Below are 24,094 nucleotides of genomic sequence, written 5' to 3'. Positions count from 1 at the left end.
CAGACAATCAGTTAGCAACTTTGTCCATTATATCTTATGAAACTGAGACTAGATCCATCAATACTTAGATGTATTAAACTACAAATAAGAGCCAGTGTATTAATTTCTGAAAATCACTAGCATTTCACATGGGTTCTTAAGTTCATCAACATGAAAACACAACCCTGTAGATTAAGTCCTGATGTTGAATGTTTAGGCAAAATTGTTTTCCTCTCACATCCTCCTCCAGCTTTCACTACTTGTTTTAACTCCAGGCTCCAATCTTCCTGACTTTACCAGCCATGTTCTGCTGTCTTCATATGGCCAGGAACCACAGGGGATACATTATGAAGAGCAGTGGGGAAGGAGACGAGCAGCTCAGTGTGGTCACTCTGAGGATGTGACCGTGTGTATGACTATAGCTCCACAGCGTGACAGGTGAGATTCCCCGACTTAGCGTTTCCTTGCACCTCACAGGCTTACCTATTTGTAGTTCCTGAGGAAAACTGTTGATCGTTTAATGTAGAAGCTGTACTTGTAACACTTATAAACTAGACCAATCTTGAGCCACAGACTGACCACTGCTGTTAGTTTCTCAGTTAGTGTCTTGGTGATGCTACCCATTTATCCCTCCATACTTAGGCAGCCTCATTGGGCTCAAAGTGGTATGTTCCATATCAGAGTATGTTTCTGTTTTTTGAAAGTGACCAGTTTGAGCTTGACAGTTCCAGCCCTTATTTTACTAGGTTAAATTTTCATCTTGGCAGACTAGTTGTGAGTGGATTCTTAAGAAACTAAGCAGCGTTTCAGAGGAGAATAGCATGCAACTCAAAAGCAAGGAAGTACAGTGCAATCAAGAAAATGCAGGACAGATCATCTACCTGCTAGAATGGCTTTGGCAGACTGCAAGGCATCTCCTTTCCACTTTGACCTTTCCTCATCGGATATAAGAGCAGCGTTATGGATGAAGTGAAGTGTTCCAAAGGCATCAGGATGAGTTAAGGTACAGACAGGCTACTTGTGGAAGGTAATTTTACAAAATGGTCTGCTCCAGCAAAGAATGGTGACTTCTTTTTTATTTCCCTCTTCTTGAGTCCTGCCTGGCTTCATTCTTTCATGCTGTCAACTGCAATGTCTCCTGTCTCTGGCCCTCTTAACTTCAGTTACTCCAAGTCCCGAAAACTGATGGCCTCACCGTTATCACTGCTTTCCATAGGGATCAACCTTCTGTATCATGTGTCCATCCTGCCACTCACCTCCAGATGGGCATATAAAAATCACTGCTGGAAAGAGGGTTTTTTATTTTCCAAATCAGACTTCTAATGAAGTCCTAAAATATATGGTGAATAGATATTCTGACAGTGCTGCTGAAGTGATCTTGGCACATGAGCCAGCTCTGTGTCAGCTTTATTTTCCTTCAGTCTTCTATAGGTTTTTCCATAGTTTCTACTTCTAGAATTTGAGAGCACACAGTCTATGCTGAAGCTTCACCAAGCACATTACATCCCTGAAAAACAATGAAAAATTAAATAATGTGAATATCAAAAGTTCCCAGAGGAGAATCAGCCTGGTTGTAGCAAGAGTTCTCAACCATTTAAAATACTTTTTAAAATACTTTTCTGAGAAAATTTTGGATAAAGGTGTTGGTGGAATCTCTTAAGAAGATGACTGCTATGGTGTAAAACCTCTGCAGGCTGTGACTCCTTATTATTGTGTGTCCTACTTTCCTTAAAGATATTGTATCAGGAAGGCTCCCTTGGCTATTTGTGTTTCCTTAGGCAGCCATGATCTAGACCAAGATGGTCCAACTGGGATTCCATCAGTCATTACCTTTGCTTGGGGCACCGTATTCATGTAGGTGCAGGGAGGTAGCTGGAGGCATGCCTGCTTCAGCATGTGGGTCTGTTGTTAAAACTTTGAATTGCCATTTCTTCTATTTGGCCTGTAAAAGGATCCCAAACAGGTGTCTGGGACTTCTGTATCTGAAAAATGTTAAACTTCTCTGATGCATCTCCCCACTCCCCAAGTTAGGTATCTCTTCTTCTGAAGGGCAGAGTAAATCTATACATAACAAAGACTAAGCCCACTAAAATTGCACCAGATCAATAGGGGTATGAAACTTGATTCCTAGAGTAACCAGTCTAACTTTACTCTTTCAAAGATGTGTAGGCGAGTTAAAAGCTATCTTATAATTGGGCTGACAATCTTCTTATGTGCTTGCATCTTTCTTATGCAGAAATGTATTGCTTTCAGTTGTTATTATCAGTCATCGTTAAAGATCAGAAAGTTCTGGAAGCAGAACTTCAACAGCGCCTTCGAGAACTTCTATTGAAAACTCCTGGAGGACTGTTGCAGGTGTCTGATGGCAGTGAGTAACAGTCACGAACAGTTTTTCAGTGTGGTTAGCTTCATGTTCTCCTGGAGAGGTTAACAAGTCAGTGGCATATTTGCAGCAAATCAGTGACAGAGCTGACCCTTGGCCGCAGAAACTGTCTCCATTCCCAGCTTAGGTCCTCGAGAGGGGGGGCAGAATTTTGAGCCTGGCAAAGCACCAGGCACATTGTTGCAAGCATAATGTGTATGCTGAAACTTTTAAAATCATACCCAACTTCTTCAGACACGTATTGTTACTAAAGCTACATTCCTAGATGAGGCTGCTACCTCCTAGGCTAGCCCGCCCCTCCAGTGCTTGCAAAAGAGGAGGACAAGGGAGAAAGGCAAGAGAACTGAGACATCCCTGTGACTTCAGCTGATTGTCTCTCCCTGGGGTATTTATAAGCCGCATACTGGCGGGCTGGGGTGGGCAGTTGGCTCACCCTGACCTTGGGAGCTGGGAAGCCTGACTAGCATTCCTGGGAGCCATGTGAGCCGGACTGGCAGGCGCAGCTGTAGCCAATGGGGGGGCCCAGCAGTGGCTGCTCAGATTGAGTTTCACTCCCGTCGCTTGAGATTATTCTCTTTCTCTCCCTGTTGTGTTTTTCCTCTTTGTTTATGGGATTGGACAGCCGAATGCATTGACAGTTTTAGCAAGCAAGACGTTTGCCTAATGGATTTGGGATTCTGCCTTCAGTGCTGAACAACCACTTCTTGCCATTGCTTACCATAGCTCCAGCCCCGTTACATGGCTGGGCTTTTATGGCTCCAAGCTTTCTGAGCGCACAACCCGCCCTCCTGTATTAGGGCATTTTATGTTGTGTTCTCTCTCGGGTACTTCCTTTTTGCTCTCCTTAGAGGTTAGTATATGAGGCTTTTTAATGCATGGGAGATGGGTCAGGACCAGACAAAGCAACAGATAGAAAAAGGACTCCATCTTTACCAGTCTAATCAGACCGAAAAGGCCCTGCAAGTCTGGATGAGGGTTTTGGAGAAGTCTGCGGATCCTGCTGGCAGGTTTCGGGTTTTGGGTTGCCTCATCACTGCTCATGCAGAGATGGGCAGATACAAAGATATGCTGAAGGTAAGGCAAACTGGAGATGAATGCATGCCATTGTGTCGCATCCACTATGGAGAGTGGCTGGAGATTAGAATATAAAATCAGGGCTTTTATTTTGCATATAGTCAGATGTACCAGCTACTGGGTGCATATCGTGGGCTGCCTTATTCACTGTGTTGACCAATAGCTCTAGCCCACAAGGTACGCAGAGTACTGCTTTTCATTGGGTCTGGTCCCTCAGGATTCCCAGATTAATGAGGTTCTACAGATAATCATGGGGACCTTTCTTGATTTATTTGTCATTTACAGGCACACCGTATGATCAGGCTTCACAAAAAGGCATGAAAACATGGCCTTTATTTTTCTTTTACTGTAAAAAATGTTTATAGCGCATGCATTAGTGTAAAAAGAGATCTCCAAATAGATTCTATAGAATAAGTGTCAGTCTTGAGAAGAGGTGTCTGTTATCTTGTTCAGCTGCTGTTTGATATCTGACACAGATCTTACACTGTTTTTTATTGTAACTGTTTGCATGGGGACTGATTAAGAGGGGAATGGAGATGCTTTTTTTGATGGGGGGTTGAAGGGTGATGAGAAACGTTCCAGGAGGGGTCTGACAGTTGAGGTCAGAGAGGTGTGCCCTATTGTCAGGATAGCATTGAAGAAAGAAGGACATAGGGCTTGATGAAAGGTTGGCAAAAAGAAGCTGAAGCTTCACTTAAAGAACATGAGGATAAAGCTTCTGAATAAGTGAACAAAAGGAAGCTGACAAGTGGATCTGAGAAGTCACAGGATGCACATATAGTAGCAGGCAGCGTTTGGGAGAGTGACTCGGGAATCTAAAGACAAGAGGATGTTGTAATAGTCTTAAGAAACTATCCCAGCCTGAAATAGGGTCTTGCTAAAGGGCTTTGATATTCTTGTCCTGATGGTTTTGGCTGCCTCTTAAGAGACTGGTAATCATTCAACATTTAGCATAAAAAGTGAAGAGGGTGCTCATATCTCATTGAAAAGTTTTCGGTAGCTCTGTTTAGAAAGTGTGTGTGTGTGGTGGGGCTCTTACTAGTAAACCTGTGCACATATCAAAGCCTTATCTACAAAGCAGATGCTTAGCATGAAGAAGAAAGAGGGGTATTAATACACTTGGAAAACATTTGAAGAAAAAACAAGAAATTCTGAGAAGCAATGTGGGATTAAGTGGTGGCAGAAACAATGGACTGATTAGAGAAAAGAGAATTGAAAAGGTAAAATGTGGCTACCTGAAGAAAATACTGAAGGCTTCACAGAAACAAGAAACAGGCAAATGAGTGGGCCCACAACACTCGAGCTGTAACTTCTTGCCTGAGAAGAGAACAGAAAACAGGATCAGAGTAGGTGAATTCTAGTTCTTCCCAGTGTTAGGAAAGAAAATGGCTTCAGTCGAACTGAAGATTTTACACTGCAAAAGATCAAAGATAGAGGATGGAGAACTTTAGCAATAAATCACTGGGAGAGGAAATAACAGGAAAAAAGGGGATCTGTGAATTAAACACATGAAATTAACTAGGATTTAAGAAGAGTTATGATGCTCAATCTCTTGGAGAGAGAAATTGCTTCACACCAAGGAATGAGGCTGTGACTATCAGGAAGTAATGAAGAACTGATACAAAGGTAAGGGAATCCAGGAAAGCATAAGCTAGTGCACATTGCTGGATACATACAACAACCTTCCTAAAGCGCTACGTAAGGGGTGAACACACATACCCAAGCATAAAAAATTTGATTGTTTTTTAATTTGTGGAATATGCAATATATTCTAGTGGCTTAAATTATCAACTGTTGCCAGTGTGCAAAAGTGAAGCAATTGGTGCCTTTGGGAGTTAGCTGTAAATCTAACTGCTAATCTCTAATGCAAACACATATGGAGAAAATTGCTAAATATTTACCTTTGCTACGGGCATTAATTCCAGCTAGCAGTGTGCTTGGTTCATCACAAAACATACAAGAGAGTCCCTGCTCAGAAGAGCTTGTGGTCTAAAAGAAAAAGACTTCAAATCATTTGTGAGAACTGTATGCAATGAATCCTGAGGGTTATAGAACAAAAATGATTAATACAACTCGACCGTAATTTGATTGTATAAAACTGATGAATGAAGAAGCTTGCTTAGTTTCTTTGAGTACTTTAATAGCTTAAGCATTCCAGAGAAAGCAGAATAAATAAACCGAGTGAAAGAAAAATGAGCTGCATTGTCAGATGTTTTCTGCCTTACCTGCTTCTCTTCAGGGCCGTTTAACTTTTTTTTTTTTCCCCACTTATTGCCATTCCAGTTCATCTTCCTTGTCCGAGAGGCAGTGTGGAGAGAGGTTTCTTCAGACTGCTCCCATGCCTTGTAAACCTCTGGATAACTGCTCAGTTTATACAGTGCAGCTCAGTCCATGCTGTGCTGCTCAAGAGATGAGCCACTTCTCCAGTGCAGGATGCTACTCTGTGGGTCTTTGAGCTGTATTTATTTAAATTATATGCTTTTTATAAACACTGACTTTTCTACTTGAAGTTTGCAGTGGTACAGATTGACACAGCACGGGAGCTGGAAGACCCAGATTACCTTACAGAGGGCTACCTAAACCTGGCTCGCAGCAATGAGAAACTCTGTGAATTCCAGAAAACAATATCTTACTGTAAGACATGCTTGAACATGCAGGGTACCACTGTGAGCCTGCAGCTGAACGGCCAGGTGAGCCTCAGCATGGGCAATGCATTCCTGGGCCTCAGTGTTTTCCAGAAGGCTTTGGAGTGCTTTGAGAAAGCTTTACGCTATGCACACAACAACGATGACAAGATGCTGGAGTGTCGAGTCTGCTGTAGCCTCGGGAACTTCTATGCCCAGATAAAGGTGCAGTAACCTAAGGGATGGGAGGATGGGGTGGTGGTTGACTCATAATGGAAAGAATTGGAAATTGTGTGAATTTCAGCTTATATGTTTGCTACAGAAAGTGAAGCACTGGGAGAGCGTTTCAAGTTAAAATCTCTACTTTGTAAAATCATCAGTGAGAATTCCCCTTTGCAGTAAGGATGGGAGGATTAGTGGAATGCTTATGTAGCACAGCAGAAGTAGCTGTGAATTGAAAAGATCAAACTTAGCTTCAAAGAAGATCACATCAGAGGAGGCACTGTCTGCACACAGGGCTGGCAACCAGAACTCGTGGATTCTCTTTCTAGCTCTACCACTATTGCAGGCAAATAGCTATTTATATGTACAAAACCAGGCAGGAACTGCGGGTGGGGTGATTTGCTAGTTCTAACTAATATCACAAACTCAACAAATAGTTTCACAAAAGTCTTGATTTTTTATCACTAATGGAAGATTCACCAACTAAAGTGTTGAAAACTCTCATTAAACTTCCCTCATAGTACCAAAAATAAAGAGGCAAATATTATACTGTGTACTTTTGAGGTATGAAATAAAAAGAGAACAGAAACTAAAATGTTGAGGTTGCCTTTGTGCATCTTGGAGAATAAAAAACAAACAAACAAAAAAGCTTTTCATTTTTCAGCTTCGTATATCTCATTTGAGAATGGTTTAGATATCTTTAATAGTTTTATGTACTTATTGTAAAATAAGATTTCTTTCTAAAAAGTTTTTAATGCAGAAAGATGCTTAAAATATTTTTATTAGTTATTGTCAATTTGGTAGGGCTGTGAATTTTTTGTTCCTGTTTCCTGCAATGCTGAATAACCAGCCTCTCAGAGATCCTGACTCACCATATGGAGAACATGAGGGCTCCATGTACATGCTGAAAGTGGAGCTGATGCAAGAACAGAGTTTTCAGCCTTCAGTTATAGAAGATGGTAAATGATTCTGGCAGTGTAAGGCTGATGGTGCAATATATAAAATTCATTTGCTGTGTCGTTTCTCCAGTGTCCTGAATACATAGAGTAATATGAATTCAGCATATGGCAATTCCACCTTCCGCAGTTTGATATCCACGTCAATTTAGAAAACCAGGCGTGTAGAAGAGGACAGGCAGGGGAAGAAAGGCGTACAAAAACCAGCTAGCTGTTGCAGCATTAGTAAATCAAAAATGGTTGCTTTTTTTCTCCTTATTTTTTTCTTTACTTTTGCTGTACCTACTTCTGTCTGCTTGTCTGCCTTACAGGACTACGAGAAAGCTTTATTCTTCCCATGTAAAGCAGCGGAGCTGGTGAATGATTATGGGACAGGCTGGAGCTTGAAGTACCGTGCAATGAGCCAGTACCACATGGCAGTGGCCTATCGGAAGCTGGGGCGCTTGGCAGATGCCATGGACTGCTGTGAGGTATAGGGTGCAGGCAGATGCAGAGCATCAGAGGTCTCAGCAAGGGTATTTTGCCTACAGGACAGGACCGAGAGGAAGAAATGTAATGGCATTCACACCTGACTAGATACTGATGTTGCCTCCATGTCTTAGAGTTGTGGTTTCAGTGCCCTGGGTGCCTCCAAGTTTGGGCCTATGAATGTCCCCCTAGTTGGGAGTGTGAATGCGATTGTAGTTCCTTTAAAAAGGTTGTGGCATTGGAGCTGACCCTTCAATGGCTGGAGCACAGCCCAGCCCTGTTCTGAACCAGAAGCAAGCTCTCTTGCTGACTAAAGACTGTTTCTTTCAGGAGTCCATGAAGATTGCCCTTCAGCATGGTGACCGGCCTCTGCAAGCGCTGTGTCTGCTGTGCTTTGCTGATATCCATCTCAGTCGCAAAGATGTGCAGGTACGGCTCTTTCCTGCCAGGAAGGACAATAGGGGATGGCAAGAGGGTGTAAAAAGCAGGCCAAAGCACAACGTGCATTTTCCTCCCCGCTTCTGCAGACAGCCTTTCCTCGGTATGATTCTGCCATGAGCATCATGACAGAGATTGGAAACCGCCTGGGACAGATCCAGGTGCTGCTAGGAGTGGCTAAGTGCTGGATGATCCAGAAGGAGCTGGACAAGGTCAGTTACAAGCTTGTTTTTACACACGTTTTTTAGACGAGATAAGAGCAGTCATTTTCTGAGCTGAATGCCCATCAACGTGCAGTAGAGCTGTTGCTTGTACAGTTGCATTTCTCCGAATGGTCCCTCTCAGCCAGGAATTTGTTGCTAACAGTATGAACATCCGTTCTGAGTCAGCTTGGTGTCTTACAGAACTGTCTCATTAGTCAGTCCTGATGACTTTAAACACTACTCTGAGAAACTGTTACTGGGGGAAGGAAGTCTTCTGCCGTTGTAGGCAATCAGCTTATCCTTATGCTCTGAAATAGATTCCGCTGCCTACTTTTTAGCAATATGACTAAGCTCCTTATTGTTAGTGGTGATTTTTAGACAGCTCTACAGCTCCACCATGTGCTCTGCAGATAAATGTGGCATCAAATTCCTGGAGGAAATTTGAAGGTATATAAACCATGATGTGAAACAGAAATGAGAGCAGAAAATGATTTGGGAATAGACAGCAGGTCAACATAGTACAAGGAGGTGAAGTTACTTATTTTGAAAATACTCAGGCAGTGTATGTGTCTTAAATACCAGACTGTATTAAATGCTGCAGATTGCACTGCAGGAACGTTAGTGGGCTGCAGAGGGAGATGCTCAGAAGTTGGTCTTGAACTAGTGATGAACAACCTGCTGTGCCTCTACAGTGACACATCAAGATGCCGTTTTGGATGTAGATGTGTGGTGGTTTTACTTGGGTGGGCGGCCAAGCTCCACCACAACCGCGCTCTCACTCCCCCTCCTGAAAGAGGAACGGGGAGAAAATACGATGAAAAGGGCTCAAGGGTTGAGATAAGGACGAGGAGATCGCACAGTAATTATTGTGACGGGCAAAACAGACTCAGCATAGGGAGATAGTAAGATTTATTGCCTGTTACTAACAAGCTGGAGAAGCGAGAAACAAAGGAAAGAAACCAAAAGCACCTTCCCCCCCATCCACCCTCTTCCACCTCCTCCCCCCGTGCCGTGCGGGGGAATGGGGGCTACGGTCAGTCTGTAGCGCTTCTTCTCCGCTGCTCCTTCTCGGTCACTCTCATCCCCTGTGCTGTGGGGTCCCTCCCACGGGATGCCGTCCTTGCTGAACTGATCCGGCGTGGGCTGCCCACAGGCAGCAGCTCTTCAAGGACTGCTCCAGATATGGGTCCGTACCACGGGGTCCATCCCTCAGGAGCGAACTGCTCCAACCTGGGTCCCCCACGGGCAGCAGCTCCTGCCAGGTCACCTGCTCCTGCGTGGGCTCCTCTCCACGGGCTACAGGTCTGGCCCGGAATCTGCTCCGGCAGGGGTCTTCCACAGGCCGCGGCCTCCGTCGGTGCAGGTCCACCTGCTCCACCGTGGTCTCTTCCACGGGCTGCAGCATGGAACCCTGCTCCACTGTGGGACCCATGGGCTGCAGGGGGACAGCCTGCTTCACCGTGGTCCTCACCACAGGCCGCAGGGGACTTCTGCTCTGGCACATGGAGCACCTCTCCCCCTCCTTCTTCACTGACCTTGGTGCCTCCAAGGCTGTTCCTCACTCCTCTCACTCTCCCAGCTGCTGTGTGTGGCGCAGCGTTTTTTTTTCCCCTGTCTTAAATATGCTGTCACAGAGGCGCAAAACAACATCACTTATTGGCTCCGCTCTGGTCAGCAGTGGGGTCCTTACCAAACATGGGGCAGCTTCTAGATCCTTCTCACAGAAGCCACCCCTATGGCCCCCTGCTACTAAAACCTTGCCACGTAAACCCACTACAAGGTGTGCTGAAGTTTCGCTCTTATTAGTCATGAGAGACACAAAGTATATGAGGTAAAATGAAGCATCTCAGAAGGAAAGCAGTATGTGTCTGTCAGAAAAGACAACTTCAAGGTGCTGTCAGCATCCAAGTTCCCTGCAGTAGGAAATCAGCTGGGTGAGATACACCTTGCAATGTCAAAAACTAAATGCTACGTTTGCATTGGAAGAAGAAACTGGACATAACTGCCTAGTGTAATCCCTTCCAAGCCTCACATCTCATATGTGTCCTGTGATACAGGATGCAGCAAGTAGGCCTGTAAAGAAGTGAATATTCAGCACACTCATCTATCCCTACATCCCCTGGTCTCACCTTTAGCCATTGCCACCCTCTGCTATCACAAACAGTTCTCACCTGTGAGACCCTGATGACGGCTTTGCAGAGCCCTGATCTCACCAAACCCATAAAAGAATGGAATGAAGCTTGGATTCTGCTCCAGGTGTTAGAGGCAAGTCTGCCCTGGTGGTCAGGGACCTTATGCCCATTTGCCCCAAACGTGACCTCCTCAAATGTTACAGCACTGAATATTCTCCCAAGCCTGTTCCTCAGTTTTACCAGTCCCAGTTTCCATTTTTCATGCTACTCGTTCCAATATGAGAATTAAGTATGGCAATACTTAAGTATTTCCACTTTCAGATTCCCTTTTCTTGTCCCAGTCTTCTTTGGCCTCCCAATCTTCTCAGTCAGTCCCAGTTTCCTGTCATTGCATGTAGTCAATACTATGCCAATTCCTCCCCTGCTGTTGGCACAGCCTGCTTGCCCAAACTCTTGTGCAGTCTTCATTTTCCTGTCTCAGACAAACAGTCCCCTGGACTTCTCAGCACCTCTTCCTCCACCTCATGTGCTTCACTTTATTTCTTGGTCCCGGTCATTAATTCCAGGTTTTCCATTACACAGTCACTCTGCCTGGGCACAGCTCTCAGTTATGTTCTCGCTGCTGCTCTTCAGTTCCTCCCTCCCTCCTTTGTGAGTTCCTTACCCTAGGCTGTTGCTGCCACCACAGGTCTAATGCCATCTCCTCTGCATTCTAGGTGCATTCTTTCATCTCAGCTGGTCCTCATCTCCTAGAATAGTGGTGATACCAAATTATAGGGTGCAAATTTGATAATGTTCCTCATTACCAATATTATGTCTCAGGGGAGGTCTCTTCTTCCTCTTGGACCTAAAGCAGGTCTTGATAGTTCTGGGAAACAGTGACTGATTATCAAAACAGTGGGGATCACTGTGGCATCTAGGGGAAAGTAGGGACTCATTTGGTATAACAGCTGCTATGCTAAACGTTTTGCTTCAGACTGAAAAAGAGTGCTAGCAGTACACTCCTACACTGCACTATGTGTAAGTAGGACAAAGCAGATATATGAAGAGCAGGAAAAAAATGGAGGAGCATGGTATATTGATAGTGCTGATCCCTTCTTCTCCCTCAGGTACAGATGAAATTGGAGTTGCCCAAAGATTATTGAGCCTGTAGGGCAGGATGGGGAAAAGGCTTGCTTTGCTTGTGCTTCATCCCAATCCTGAAGACAGTGTGATTGAGCTTAAATAAGTCTGTTCTCTCTGCTTACAAACACCAGCCTCTGCCACCACCATACCCCTTCTTTGTGTGGTTTATGGCTGGAACAGAAATGTAGCTCTTCAATTATTTGTGGTCTTTCAGAAATCATAAGCTTTTCTTATGGATAAACTTTTTTTTTTTTTTTGGGGTGGGGGGGGGTGGTATATCTGTCAGGCAGCCATCCTATGTCTCCAGAGTTGCAGGAATGCTTGTTTATCCAAATTCTGCTCTGTACCTCTTTACCTCTTTCTTTTAATAATTCCTGGCAGGGTATTTATAAAAATCTGTTTCTGATATATCAGACTGAGAACTGATGATGCATGCTCTCTGTTCACAGGCTCTGGAAAGCATTGAAAAGGCACAGGAGCTGGCAGAGGGACTAGGGAACAAGGTAGGATACTGTAGCTTCTCTTCAGCGCTATCTGTAGTCTTCTGTCAGGCAGTTTAAGAAGCCTAGCGTTCAAGTATCCAGACTTGTTTTTGCTTGTTAATGTCTCCGTATTAATGATTAAGCGTCATTAATTAATGATTAAGTATCATTAATTGATGCTTGACTTGTTTTGTTGTCAAGTGTTCAGTTGTGGGCATTAGCACAGATTGTCATCAATGTGCAAGTCTGTAAAGCGAGGGAGGAATCACAGTGGGATAAACAGGGGAATGGGAAGCAGTAAAAATGGAGTGTGAAACAACCATAGAGCTGGAGGATTAGAGTTCTCTTCTTGGAAAATATTGTTGGCTGAGCAAGAGCTGAACAGCGTGCTGGTTGGAGGCAGAGGAAAGTGAAATGCAGCATATGTCATGTATAGTTCAGGAACACCATCTTGATGAAAAAGCTGCAGAGTGCCTCAAACCTGCTCTCCCCTTTCGTGATGCGGGGGTACGGTTAATGTCAAGAAGTGCTGAGAGACCAAATGTCCTTATTACTGATCCTATCCCTTGGACAACTTGCTATGCTGATGTTTTCTCTAGCTGGACAATGGGGCTGTAGTAGTCTCATGTCCTTCTGCTACTGCTCTGTCTTCATCTTGTTCACTTTTCTTGTTTCTACCCTTCATGTGCAGCTTGGCCTGCTGAAGCTCCACTGCCTGTGTGAAAGGATCTATCGCACAAAGGGGCAGCAGCGAGAATTGCGTGACCATGTAGTGAAGTTCCATGAATGCGTGGAGGAGATGGAGCTGTACTGTGGCATGTGCGGAGAGTCTATTGGGGAGAAGAACAACCAGCTCCAGGCCCTGCCTTGCTCCCACTTCTTCCACTTGAAGTAATGAGCTGGAAGTACTACACATCCTTGCCGCGACATTAGTCAGAGGCTGTTTGTGCCCAGAGTAGGACACTTCTATGTATGTTGTTCCTTAGGCTCTGTCATGCTTAATTGTGTCCCACAGGATCCCATTGAACATCATGGCCTTAAAGGATGAGATTTAGCCCTCATGTCCATCCCCCTTCCATCTTCTAAATGATTGTTCATTCACATCCTTGCCTTGTAGGCACTTAGCCTAATTCCCAGATTATTTCATTTAATTTCCCCTGGGCAATTGACTTTTGGGCAGTTTGGCTTTTTGCCCTAAGTACCCCCCTTTTCTTTCAGGTAGATTTTGTACGGAGCTGAATAAGGCATTCAGTCTGTTACTGTGATGGTGGCACCAAAGAACCATTAGCCGTGCATACTTTTATTTTTAGAACTCTAACACATCTGACAGAAACTTAGTTCTAAAAATCAACAATTTAAAAATACACTACGTGCACTGAACTCAGGATCACAGTCGAGGGGTGGCAGCGGGCTCTGCTGTCCCCAGCAGCCCAGGAAAGCAGCGCTGCTCCCCCTTGGGGGGGGGGAAGGGGAAGTGGGGAGGGGGTCGGGGCTCTGCCCCCTGCCGTGTTACACGCCCCGTGGTGGCTGCAGAGCCCGCTGCCAACCGCCCCTTCCCTTGCAGGTGCCTGCAGACCAACGGGACCCGCGGCTGCCCCAACTGCCGCCGCCTCTCGGTGAAGCCGGGCTACGTCTGAGCGCCGCCGGGACACGGCCGGGGCCCCCCCCGGGCTCCCCCTCAGCGTCGCCGCGCCAGGGCCGCGCTCCCTCCGCTCTGTCTGTACCGGCCCTGCCCGCAATAAAGCCGCAGCTCCGCCAGCCGCCCGCTGCCGCCCGCGGGGGGACGGGGACGGGTCCGGGTCCGGGTCTGGAGCCGGGGAGGGGCAGCGCGGGGCCGGCTCCGCCCCGAGATGGCGGCGGGGCCATCACGCAGCACTTTTGGGACGGCGCCGCCCCGCCCGCAGATTCGCCACGGCCGGCCGCGCGGCGGGGGGCGGCTCTGAGGCAGGGCAAGGGGGCGCGGGGACCCCGGACGGAGCCCGAAGGGCCGCCGCCGATTTTCGCCTCGCTGTTTGCGGTGGGAGCGCGGAGTCTGCCGCGAGGAACCGGCCGTGAGGAATCTGCGGCGAGGAATCGCCGCCGGCCGAGGGGAAGATGGCGTCGGTGTGGGACGAGTCTGAGGTGCGGGGCCGGGGCCGGGGCGCGGGGCGGGGGCGAGGCGCGGGGCGCGGGGCCCGGGGTGACGGTGCAGTTGTGCCCCGCAGGATGGCGTCGGCGAGGAGGTGCTGAAGATGTCCACGGAGGAGATCGTGCAGCGCGCCCGCCTGCTCGACAGCGAGATCAAGGTAGCGCGGCGCGGCCTGGCCGGGGAGCGGGGAGCGGGGCCGGGCCGGCCTGAGGTGGTCGCCGGTCACAGCGCGGGTGTGGGAGCTGAGGCGGGGGCCGCCAGCGAGGCGGCGAGAGCGGGGTGGGGAACAGGCCCTGACCGCTGAGGGGGGAAAACAAGGGAAAGAGGAGGGCCTGGGGAGGCTGGCGGGGCCGTGCCGCCCGGCCCGGGCAGGGAGCTGGAGCTGAAGGGACACAAATCCTGCTCCCAGGCTCCGGGAAGGGGAGAGCCTTGTCTGTGGCAGGGTCCCACAGGGTAATCGGGCTGCGCGGGTTGAGAGGGCCTTCAGAAAGTCCCTGGTCCTGCTCAGAGCAGGACAAGCCATCGCCAGGTTGCTCGGGGCTTTTCCAGTTGGATCTGGAAAGCCTCCCAGGACAGAGGTTGCACCACTCGCAGGACAGCCCGGGCCCAGGGTGTGATAGACCTCGTGAGGGCAGAGATTGGCTTTGTGTGCAGGCTGTGCACCCCTCTTGTTTCAGTCTTCGTTGCTGTTCATCCTCCCACCGTGCACTGCCCCAAACCGTCTGGTTCTGATCTCTTGATTTCTTCCCCAGCAGTTCCCTCCTCTGGCAGAACGAGCCCAGTTCCCTCAGTTCCTTCTCACAGGGCCTTCTCACGGTGGCCCTGTGCTGAACTCAGTCCAGGTTATCAATGTCTTTGCTGTATGGGGGGGCCTCAAACTGGACACTAGCAAGGGTCTAACAGCTGTTGAGTGCAGGGGGATAATTGCGTTCCTCCATCTGCTGGCTGCACTCCTGTTACTGCAGCCCACGATGGTGTTTTCCACTTTTGCTGCCATGGCACATTGCGGGCTCACGCTGAGCCTATTGTCCCAGGTCTCTTTCAGCAGAGCTGCTCCCCAGTCTGTATCACCGCAGGGTACGCTCAGTTCCCATGTGCAGGGCTTTGCTTTTGTCCTTGATGGATTTGTGTGGTTCCTGCACACCTGTTCCTCCAGTCCCTCATGGTTCCTCTGAGTGGCAGCTCTGCCCTTGCGTGCACAGACCGTTCTCCCAAATTTACTGTCATCTGCAAATGTGATGAGATTGTGCTCCATCCCCTCATCTGGGTCACTGATAAAAAGGTCAAAAATGACCAGTCCTGGGGTAGACCTGTCCCAAGCCCCATAGGGTGGTATGGGACCGTCCCATGTACAAGAGCATTTAAAATTTTCAGCTCGTCTCTACTACTTGAGGCTAGCAATATTGAGATAAATTATTTCATAAATTCTATAGGGCAACTTTATCCTACTGCTTCAGGCTCTGCAAGTGTTTCTAACTTCTTAACTTAAAACACCAAAGATAAATTTGTGTCTTGTTTTTAAACTGCGGAATAAAGTGCGCAGTATAAGCAGCCTCCATTTTGTATTAAGAGCATCATTGTCATGGTAGCAGAAATATTTATTGGCACCCTCCCTTCATGCGGTTTTCCTTGAATGTTTCCAATACTATATTGAATCAAATTTCTAAATTTTTACATTTTTATATAATGCTTTCTTTATCAGTGCCTGTAATGGTTCTGCCCTGTTGGTCATTGTGTGTTACACTTAAGTTTTTAGAGAAGAATGGATTTTCCATTAAACAAGGTCACGTGGACCAATTCAGGCGCAGTGAGTTCTGAGACCATTTGGTGTTACAGTCAGTGGGGCTCACGCTGTGTTTCAAACTGTGTGACAGTGACCAGGAAAGGGAGCAAAGTGCGTGTGGGTGTCCACCAGGTGGCACTGAGCACCACCTGTGTTAGGTACGTTAGGCTTGGATATAAACGTGCTTGTTGTTGGGTGGTGATGACAGAACTTTCTAATCTTTCAGCAGTTTTTCCTTCCAGTTAGTAGCAAAATCCACAGTCAAATTAAAATTATATAAAGATGTAAGAAATTTAAGTTCTCTATTGTGCTCCCAACGTTGGGTTTGTGTGGTTTGCTGTTGTCTTTTTTTTTTTTTTTTCTTATAGAAAGGTTTTATATCTTATTGAAGCCTAGGCCTAGGTCCTAGAATGTGGTTTGAGTAAATTCTAGAAGGTGTTTTGAGCAAATCTGCTGATGATACTAAACTTGAAGGAGTTGTTGACTGTTTTGAGGGTGGGAAGGCCTTGCAGAGAGACCTGGACAGACTGGAGAGCTGGGTGATCACCAACCGCGTGAAGTTTAACAAGAGCAAGCGCCGGGTCCTGCACCTGGGACGGGGCAACCCTGGCTGTACGTACAGACTGGGCGACGAGATGCTGGAGAGCATCTGCCCCGCAGAGAGAGGTCTGGGGGTTGTGGTTGACAGCAAGTTGAATGTGAGCCAGCAGTGTGCCCTGGCAGCCAGGAGGGCCAACCGTATCCTGGGGTGCATCAAGCACGGCATTGCTAGTCGGTCGAGGGAAGTGATTGTCCCTCTGCTCTGCGCTGGTGCGGCCTCACCTCGAGTACTGTGTGCAGTTCTGGGCACCACAGTACAAAAAGGATGTAAAACTGTTGGAGAGTGTCCAGAGGAGGGCGACGAAGATGGTGAAGGGCCTAGAGGGGAAGACATATGAGGAGCGGCTGAGGTCACTGGGCCTGTTCGGCCTGGAGTAGAGGAGGCTGAGGGGGGACCTCATCACAGTCTGCAGCTTCCTCACGAGGGAGAGTGGAGGGGCAGGCGCCGATCTATTCTCCTTAATCACCAGCGATAGGACCCACAGGAACGGTGTTAAGCTGAGGCAGGGGAGGTTAAGGCTGGACATCAGGAAGAGGTTCTTCACCGAGAGGGTTGTCACACACTGGAACAGGCTCCCCAGGGACGTAGTTACTGCACCAAGCCTGTCGGAGTTTAAGAAGTGTTTGGACTGTTCTCTTAGTCACATGGTCCGAATTTTTGGATAGACCTGTGTGGTGCCAGGAGTTGGACTTGATGATCCTTATGGGTCCCTTCCAACGTGGGATATTCTATGATTCTAGGTTACTTCAAGGCATAAGTTACGGGTCATGAACTGAAAAAACAGCTCATAAATTGAAAGAGGTTCCGCAGGGGCATGAGGATGACCTTTTCGCTGGGAGGGCAGTCAGGCAGTGGAACAGGCTGCCCAGTGAAGTTGCAGCCCCCATTGTGTAGCCCTATCCTTGGAGTTTTTCAAGATTCAGTTGGGCTCAGCCCGGAGCTACCTGGCAGGAGCACACAGCTGGCCCTGCTCTGAGCAGGAGGTCGGGGCAGAGGCTCCCAGAGGTTCCTCTCAGCCTGAGTTGTCTGATGAGCCCGATGAGGACCTGGCTATCTTCCTTGTGGGAAGTAAGTCATGGATATTACCTTAGTGTTGAATGTTTTGCTTTTAAGGAGAACAAGGAGTTTTTTTCCCTACAGAAGCAAGTGATTAGTTTGTTCCTCGTGTGGTCTTGTAGAACGTAATGGCTTTGTAAAAATGGCACCTGCATTTCTTTGTTCCACTGGGAGCAGCAGCAGCGCATCTCATTGCAAAGGTGCTGCTAGTCCCGCTACTCTCAGTAGACACCAGCCCTAATTCTGCCACTCCCTGTTCATACCTTGTTTGCTTTGATGCTTTATTGTGACACTTTTAAGTTTAGGGAGTTCCTGGCTGTTTGTTCCTATGCTATTGCTTGTGATTGTATAAGTGTTCCAGCACATGATTCTTCTTTAAACCAGCACAAAGTAACTTCTAAATGGATGGATATAGATGTGCACGTGTGTCTATATTTATTTACCTGTGTATCTGTATGTATATATATATATAAAACAAATAATAATAATAACAGTTACCTTATCTAGGCCATATTGCAGCCCTGTGAGCTGATGTGTTGATTGCGCCAAATGTATCAAGTGACATTGGGAGCAAATTACTAAGGGGTATTGATTAGAGACCAGAATGGACTGCGTAGCTCTAACTCCTAACCAATTTTGGCTATTTTGCCATCTTCTCTTTTTCTATTATGTTTCCCTTTATCTGCGCTGTCTCCTCAGATTTATGTTTTTAGAATTATTTTACTTCTAGAACAACGTATACATTTTCTATTGCCTTAGACTTCTGACATTATTTCTACCTCTTTCTTCTTCATGCTGAATCCAGATCATGAAGAGTGAAGTGCTCAGAGTGACCCATGAGCTTCAGGCCATGAAAGATAAAATCAAAGAGAACAGTGAGAAGATCAAAGTGAACAAAACCCTGCCGTACCTTGTCTCTAACGTTATTGAGGTGAGAGCGGTGTGCTTTTCTGGAGCAGTGTGAGAAGTGTGCACAACTTATGTCAGGAGGGAGGAGGGCAGGGGAGCTCATTAGTAATTTGAGTCATGGCATATTCTCAAACCACTAATGATCCTGGAATCAGGACTTCAGGTTTTTCTCTTGGTTTCGTTTGTGACCTGGAAGTGCTTATCACTTGCCCATGTCTTGTCTGGGTCATTTCTCAGGGAGGTGTAAGCTACTGGACATCTCTACGTAACACAGCTGTCAGAGGCACCGCCTTGCTTAGCATAGACTTGGATATGTGAGATTTGGCATGTGCTTTCCAAAAGTTGTGGCGTGATGAATGAAAAGTGATGGCTCTGGTAATTAAAAAGCTGTAAACTATGCCCAGCTTTGCATTAAGATAAGTTCTGCAGTTAAACCAACAGTAGCTAAGAGACCCTAATCAGAAAGATTTTTATGAAAGAAGAAAGAAGAGAATGGATTGGAATTTACAATGTTTAGAGAGTTTTATTCTTAACTAATAAGCACCACGGAGCAGTCCCTGCTCATCCAGGGACTTGCTAACCAAGTTGTATGAATGCAAGAGCTTCTTTCCTTCAGCCACTTACACATCCACATCGTCATGTACCTGCTTTGTTCATTGCAAGAGGCTAGTTAAGTTTGCAAAAGCCTGGAGAAGGGCCAGATGCTACATTACATTCTTTTTGTAACTCAGTAATTTTGCCAATCTGATTTAAAAAAAAAAAAAGAAAAAAAAAAGGTGTCGGCAGTTCTGCTTTTATAAAGGGTGTTGTTTTGTACTTGCGTTTTCAAACTTAATGAGCTTAAGTCTTAATGTGAGCTGCTGTAATGGGAAAAGAAATCAGTGCCATTAGCTACTGCTTTGTTCTGGGCCTTATAGTGTCTTTCTGTTTGCTGCTTCATGAGGAAAGGAAGAGATGAATTTTTATAGGGTACTTTAAAGCATTTAGGATTCTACTGCTAATGGATAACGGTGAGTTTTTTCCTGCTCCATGTAGTTTAGAAGCATTAAATCTGGGGGCATGCTGCTAGCCTGGTTATGTTACAAATTACAAATTCTCTCGCTCTGGTTTTCAGCTACTGGATGTTGACCCCAACGACCAGGAGGAGGACGGAGCAAACATTGACCTGGACTCCCAGAGAAAGGGCAAGTGTGCTGTCATCAAGACCTCTACGCGCCAGGTAAGAGCCATGTGCCCAGCCAGGTGCGAGGAGCGACTAGGAATAACATCAGTCTGTTACTTGATGAGGTTGGTTGCCTCACCAGTAGGGATGTAAATACAGCAGAGATGTTTAACGCCTTCTTTGCCTCTGTCTTTATCACTGATCACGGGCCCTGGGACCTCTGGAGCCCTGAGCTGGAGGACCGTGGCTGGGGAGATGATAAACTCCCAGCCAACCCTGCACTTGTTTGGGATTTGCTGCTCCAGATGAGTGCACCTAAGTCTATGGGTCAGATGGAATTCATCACAGGGTACTCAGAGAGCTGGCTGACGTCATCATAAGACCTCTCTCAGTTATTTTTCAACAGTCCTGGGAATCTGGGGAGGTCTGAGCCAGCCAAGATGCTGGCTAAATTTGCCCCAGTTTTCAAGAAGGGTAAGAAGTAAGACCCTGGTACCTAACGCAATGGGTGAACAATTGGCTGACGGGTCAGGCTCAAAGGGTTCTGGTAAATGGGGTTACATCGGGCTGGTGGCCAGTCACTAGTGGGGTTCCCCAAGGCTCCATTTAGGGCCAGTTCTCTTCAGTGTTTTCATAAATGATCTGGATGCAGGATTTGAATGCATACTAAGTAAGTGTGTGGTAATATTAAATCAGGAGGAGCTGCTGACTCCTTCGAAGGTAGAGAGGCCTTGCTGAGAGATTTTGACAAATTAGTGCTGAGCAATTGTCAACTGTGTGAAATTTAGCACAGCAAGTTCTGGATTCTGCACCTGGGACAGAGTAATCCTGGATATATGTACTGAGAGGCTGGGCAGCTGCCCTCTAGAAAGGGATCTGGGGGTTCTGGTCAATGGCGAATTAAATGAGTCACCAGCGTGCCCTGGCAGCCAAAAGGGACAACCACACCCTGGGGTGCATCAGGCACAGTACAGCTAGCTGGTTGAGGGAAGGGATTGTCCCACTCCGCTCTGTGCTGGTGTGGCCTTACCTCGGGTACTGTGCAGGTTGGGGCGCCACAGTGTAAGGAGGACATAAAACTGTGAGACAGCGTCCAAAGGAGGGCTACACAGTGGTGAAGGGTCTGAAAGGCAAGCTGTGTGAGGAGTGGCTGAGGTCGCTTGGATTGTCCAGCCCAGAGCAGAACAGGCTGAGGGGAGGCCTCACGGCGGCCTGCAGCTCCCTCACGAGGGGAGCGGAGGGGCAGGCGCTGAGCTCTGCTCTCTGGGGACAGCGACAGGACCCGAGGGAACGGCATGGAGCTGGGACAGGGGAGGGTCAGGCTGGGGGTTAGGGAAAGGTTCTGCACCCAGAGGTGGTCAGGCACTGGGATGGGCTCCCCAGGGCAGTGGTTAAGTCACTGAGCCTGCCAGAGTTCAAGTGGTTAGACAATGCTATCAGACACATGGTTTGATTTTTGGGTGCTGCTATGTGGAGCTAGGAGTTGGACACGATGATCTTTGGGGGGGGTCCTTTCCAACTTGGTATATCCTATGGTTCTGTGATTGTACGAGTGCTGAAAAGAATCTTACCATAGTACAGCTGGTTTTGCTTACTTTGATCCCTTTCCTATAGACATATTTCCTGCCTGTTATTGGCTTGGTTGATGCTGAGAAGTTGAAGCCTGGAGACCTAGTGGTGAGTGATGTTGTGACTGTTAGGAATTTCAGAAAATCCCAAGTATCTTGTCCTTTAGAAAGGAAACGGTCTGTCTAGATTATTTTGAGACCATTTCTATACTAAAATTTTAATAAAAATGAAGATTATGGGTTTAGTAATATTTGTAGTATAGAAAAGTAGTGTTGGGGGTTACTTATACAGCTAAGTGCCCAAAATTTAGATATCACCCTAGTAAGCTTTCTATTAACAATCTTTTGTACCATAAGTAAATTGGGCCTCTTCCTTTTAAAACATGCCAAATTTGCTGCGATGTTGTCCACCATGCCAAGCTGTCATGATTTGATGGTGTTAAGCTTGTTATCCCTGCATCCTTGGTGCGTAGAGGATCATCTCTGAGTGTGTGTTCATTAATTTCTATCTGAAGGGCCTGTTAAAAGCAAAGAGCTTGTGTTTGCAGGGTGTGAACAAGGACTCGTACTTGATCTTGGAGACTCTACCCACCGAGTATGATTCCCGGGTAAAAGCCATGGAGGTGGATGAGAGGCCCACGGAGCAGTACAGTGACATCGGGGGACTTGATAAACAAATCCAAGAGGTGATACCAGCGTGACCAAGGACAGCAGTCTTTGAACTTCTCGAAACCGGCAGCCTGGATTTGTGGCGTTCGGTTTTATGTCTTAATACTTTTCTTTTGCTGCAGCTTGTGGAGGCCATTGTCCTGCCAATGAATCATAAGGAGAAATTTGAAAACTTGGGTATCCAGCCTCCCAAAGGTGTCCTTATGTACGGGCCTCCAGGAACAGGGAAGACACTTTTAGCTCGAGCGTGTGCTGCCCAGACCAAGGTAAAATGAACCTTGGAAAACTTACGCTGCTGTAGAATAGTAGCTGAAAAAGAGTAAGGACACCTCCAAGGGGAAAGGGATTGTATCTACAAACTGGTGTTACTTGGGAGGGTTGGGACTTTTTGTTTGCTTACTTGCTTGTTTTAATTAAGAGGTTTTGCAGTACTCAGAACTGGCACTACTGAGAAACTAGACATAGGACTGTCTTTCACTTCCCAGGCTACGTTCCTGAAACTTGCTGGGCCGCAGCTTGTGCAGATGTTCATTGGTGACGGAGCTAAGCTGGTACGAGATGCTTTTGCTCTAGCGAAGGAAAAGGCTCCTTCCATCATCTTTATTGATGAACTGGATGCCATTGGAACTAAAAGGTGAGGTACTGGCCATGTTGCAAAGCTCTTGGGAGCTGTCTAGCAGTCCCTTTTGCCTGCATACATCAGGGAAGTCGAGCTTAATGCACAGCCTGTTCAGAAACCGGGTAAAACAAAGCACAGATACAGCGTTTGCCACAATCCTTGGGCTTGAAGTACATGTGCTTGAGTGCAATACATGAGCTTAACCAAGGCTGTGAACTGCAGTCATTCTGCCTTTTTACGTGATTAAACACATAGGGGCAGGGTGGCCAGCTGATCTAGCTGATTTTTTTCCCCCCTTGTTTCCTCCTCAGGTTTGACAGTGAGAAGGCTGGTGATAGGGAGGTGCAGAGGACCATGCTCGAGCTGCTCAATCAACTTGATGGTTTCCAGCCTAACACACAAGTCAAGGTTGGTATCTAGCAGAGCACTTCCAGGGGCCAGGGCATGTTAGCAGGGAAAAAAAACCACAACATTAAAACTACATCCAGGGAATAAGCTTGGTAGATCCCTGGGGAGGAGAGGCCTCAGCCTGATCGCCATACTTCTACCTAGGTGATTGCTGCAACCAACCGAGTTGATATCTTGGACCCAGCTTTGCTCCGCTCTGGACGATTAGATCGCAAGATAGAGTTCCCGATGCCTAACGAGGAGGCCAGAGCCAGAATTATGCAGATCCATTCACGCAAAATGAATGTCAGGTATGGAAGAGGCATGACCTGGGGCTGCGTTTGCCGCTCACGGTGGTGGTATGTCAGGGCTGTGACGGGGTGGTAGGCACTGTACTGTGGTGAGAGCTCACTTGGGTCTTAAGGAAGCTCTGTCCCTTGCTTCTGTTTGGGACACGTGCTCAGACTTCTTCCCCCCTGCTCCTATCAGCCCTGACGTGAACTATGAGGAACTGGCGCGCTGCACAGACGATTTCAATGGAGCCCAGTGCAAGGCTGTGTGCGTTGAAGCGGTAAGTACTCTCCTACAGCAGCCAGCACTGGTAAGGGGGAGATGAGAAAGCTAGAGTGGAGTAATTCATCAGAACTGATGTAGTGCTCACGTGCCATCACTAAATACTGTCTTGTTGGGCAGGGGATGATTGCCCTCCGCCGTGGAGCTACAGAGCTCACCCACGAGGACTACATGGAAGGAATTCTAGAGGTTCAAGCAAAGAAAAAAGCCAATCTGCAGTACTATGCCTGATCTCTGCCCAGTCAAGGTTGTTCCCTTGGCAGAGCACAGGACTAGACTGGACTGTACCACTTTGTCTGGAAAAAATAAAGCATTTTTTCCCTCTAAAAAGGGTGATGTCTTGGGGCTGTCGCCCTTGCTTAGTGGTTCTACGTCTACAAAAGGGAAGGGGAGACCTATCTGTCTTCGGTGCCCGTCGTGCTGCCTTTGGAGCCTCCTCCTGCTAGGACTGGATTAAATCCTGCTCTGCTACTTCAGAATGAGGACCAAGAGGTACTGTTGTACTTACTGCAGTAAGTAAGTGTACTTGGATATCTGCGGCTCAGACAGCATC

General features: G+C 47.1%; 3 protein-coding genes across 4 annotated transcripts in view; all 3 read left to right on the top strand.

The window, feature by feature from the left end:
* CELF1 (CUGBP Elav-like family member 1) overlaps window positions 1–384 on the top strand; it is a 59,580-nt gene extending 59,196 nt beyond the window's left edge. The window contains exon 14 of the mRNA XM_080592542.1: window positions 255–384. The gene's annotated coding sequence lies outside the window, so the exon portion shown is untranslated. The remainder of the gene's footprint in view (window positions 1–254) is intronic.
* Window positions 385–2,966: 2,582 nt separating this feature from the next.
* RAPSN (receptor associated protein of the synapse) lies at window positions 2,967–13,844 on the top strand. 2 transcript variants are annotated; one of them, XM_080592592.1, is made up of 8 exons: window positions 2,967–5,062; window positions 5,947–6,285; window positions 7,550–7,708; window positions 8,037–8,135; window positions 8,234–8,356; window positions 12,054–12,107; window positions 12,778–12,977; window positions 13,651–13,844. In XM_080592592.1, exons 2-8 carry the CDS (start codon window positions 6,088–6,090, stop codon window positions 13,721–13,723), a joined length of 906 nt encoding a protein of 301 aa, XP_080448718.1. In that variant the 5' UTR covers window positions 2,967–5,062; window positions 5,947–6,087; the 3' UTR covers window positions 13,724–13,844. The 2 variants fall into 2 exon arrangements, with proteins under 2 accessions (XP_080448718.1, XP_080448719.1); XM_080592593.1 differs by lacking the exon at window positions 2,967–5,062 and having other exon boundaries at window positions 5,420–6,285.
* Window positions 13,845–13,958: 114 nt separating this feature from the next.
* On the top strand, window positions 13,959–23,871 carry PSMC3 (proteasome 26S subunit, ATPase 3). Its single transcript, XM_080592580.1, has 12 exons — window positions 13,959–14,207; window positions 14,291–14,371; window positions 18,460–18,585; window positions 19,678–19,782; window positions 21,340–21,402; window positions 21,842–21,979; window positions 22,085–22,228; window positions 22,448–22,596; window positions 22,893–22,989; window positions 23,134–23,279; window positions 23,458–23,539; window positions 23,662–23,871. The coding sequence occupies exons 1-12, from the start codon at window positions 14,181–14,183 to the stop codon at window positions 23,770–23,772; spliced, it is 1,269 nt and encodes a 422-aa protein (XP_080448706.1). The 5' UTR covers window positions 13,959–14,180; the 3' UTR covers window positions 23,773–23,871.
* Window positions 23,872–24,094: the final 223 nt, after the last annotated feature.

Source organism: Anser brachyrhynchus (genome assembly GCF_964034855.1).
Source record: "Anser brachyrhynchus genome assembly, chromosome: 5".
Classification (NCBI taxonomy): domain Eukaryota; kingdom Metazoa; phylum Chordata; class Aves; order Anseriformes; family Anatidae; genus Anser; species Anser brachyrhynchus.
The sequence above is the reverse complement of the archived record's forward strand: the minus strand, read 5'-3'. Positions and strand labels throughout refer to the sequence as shown.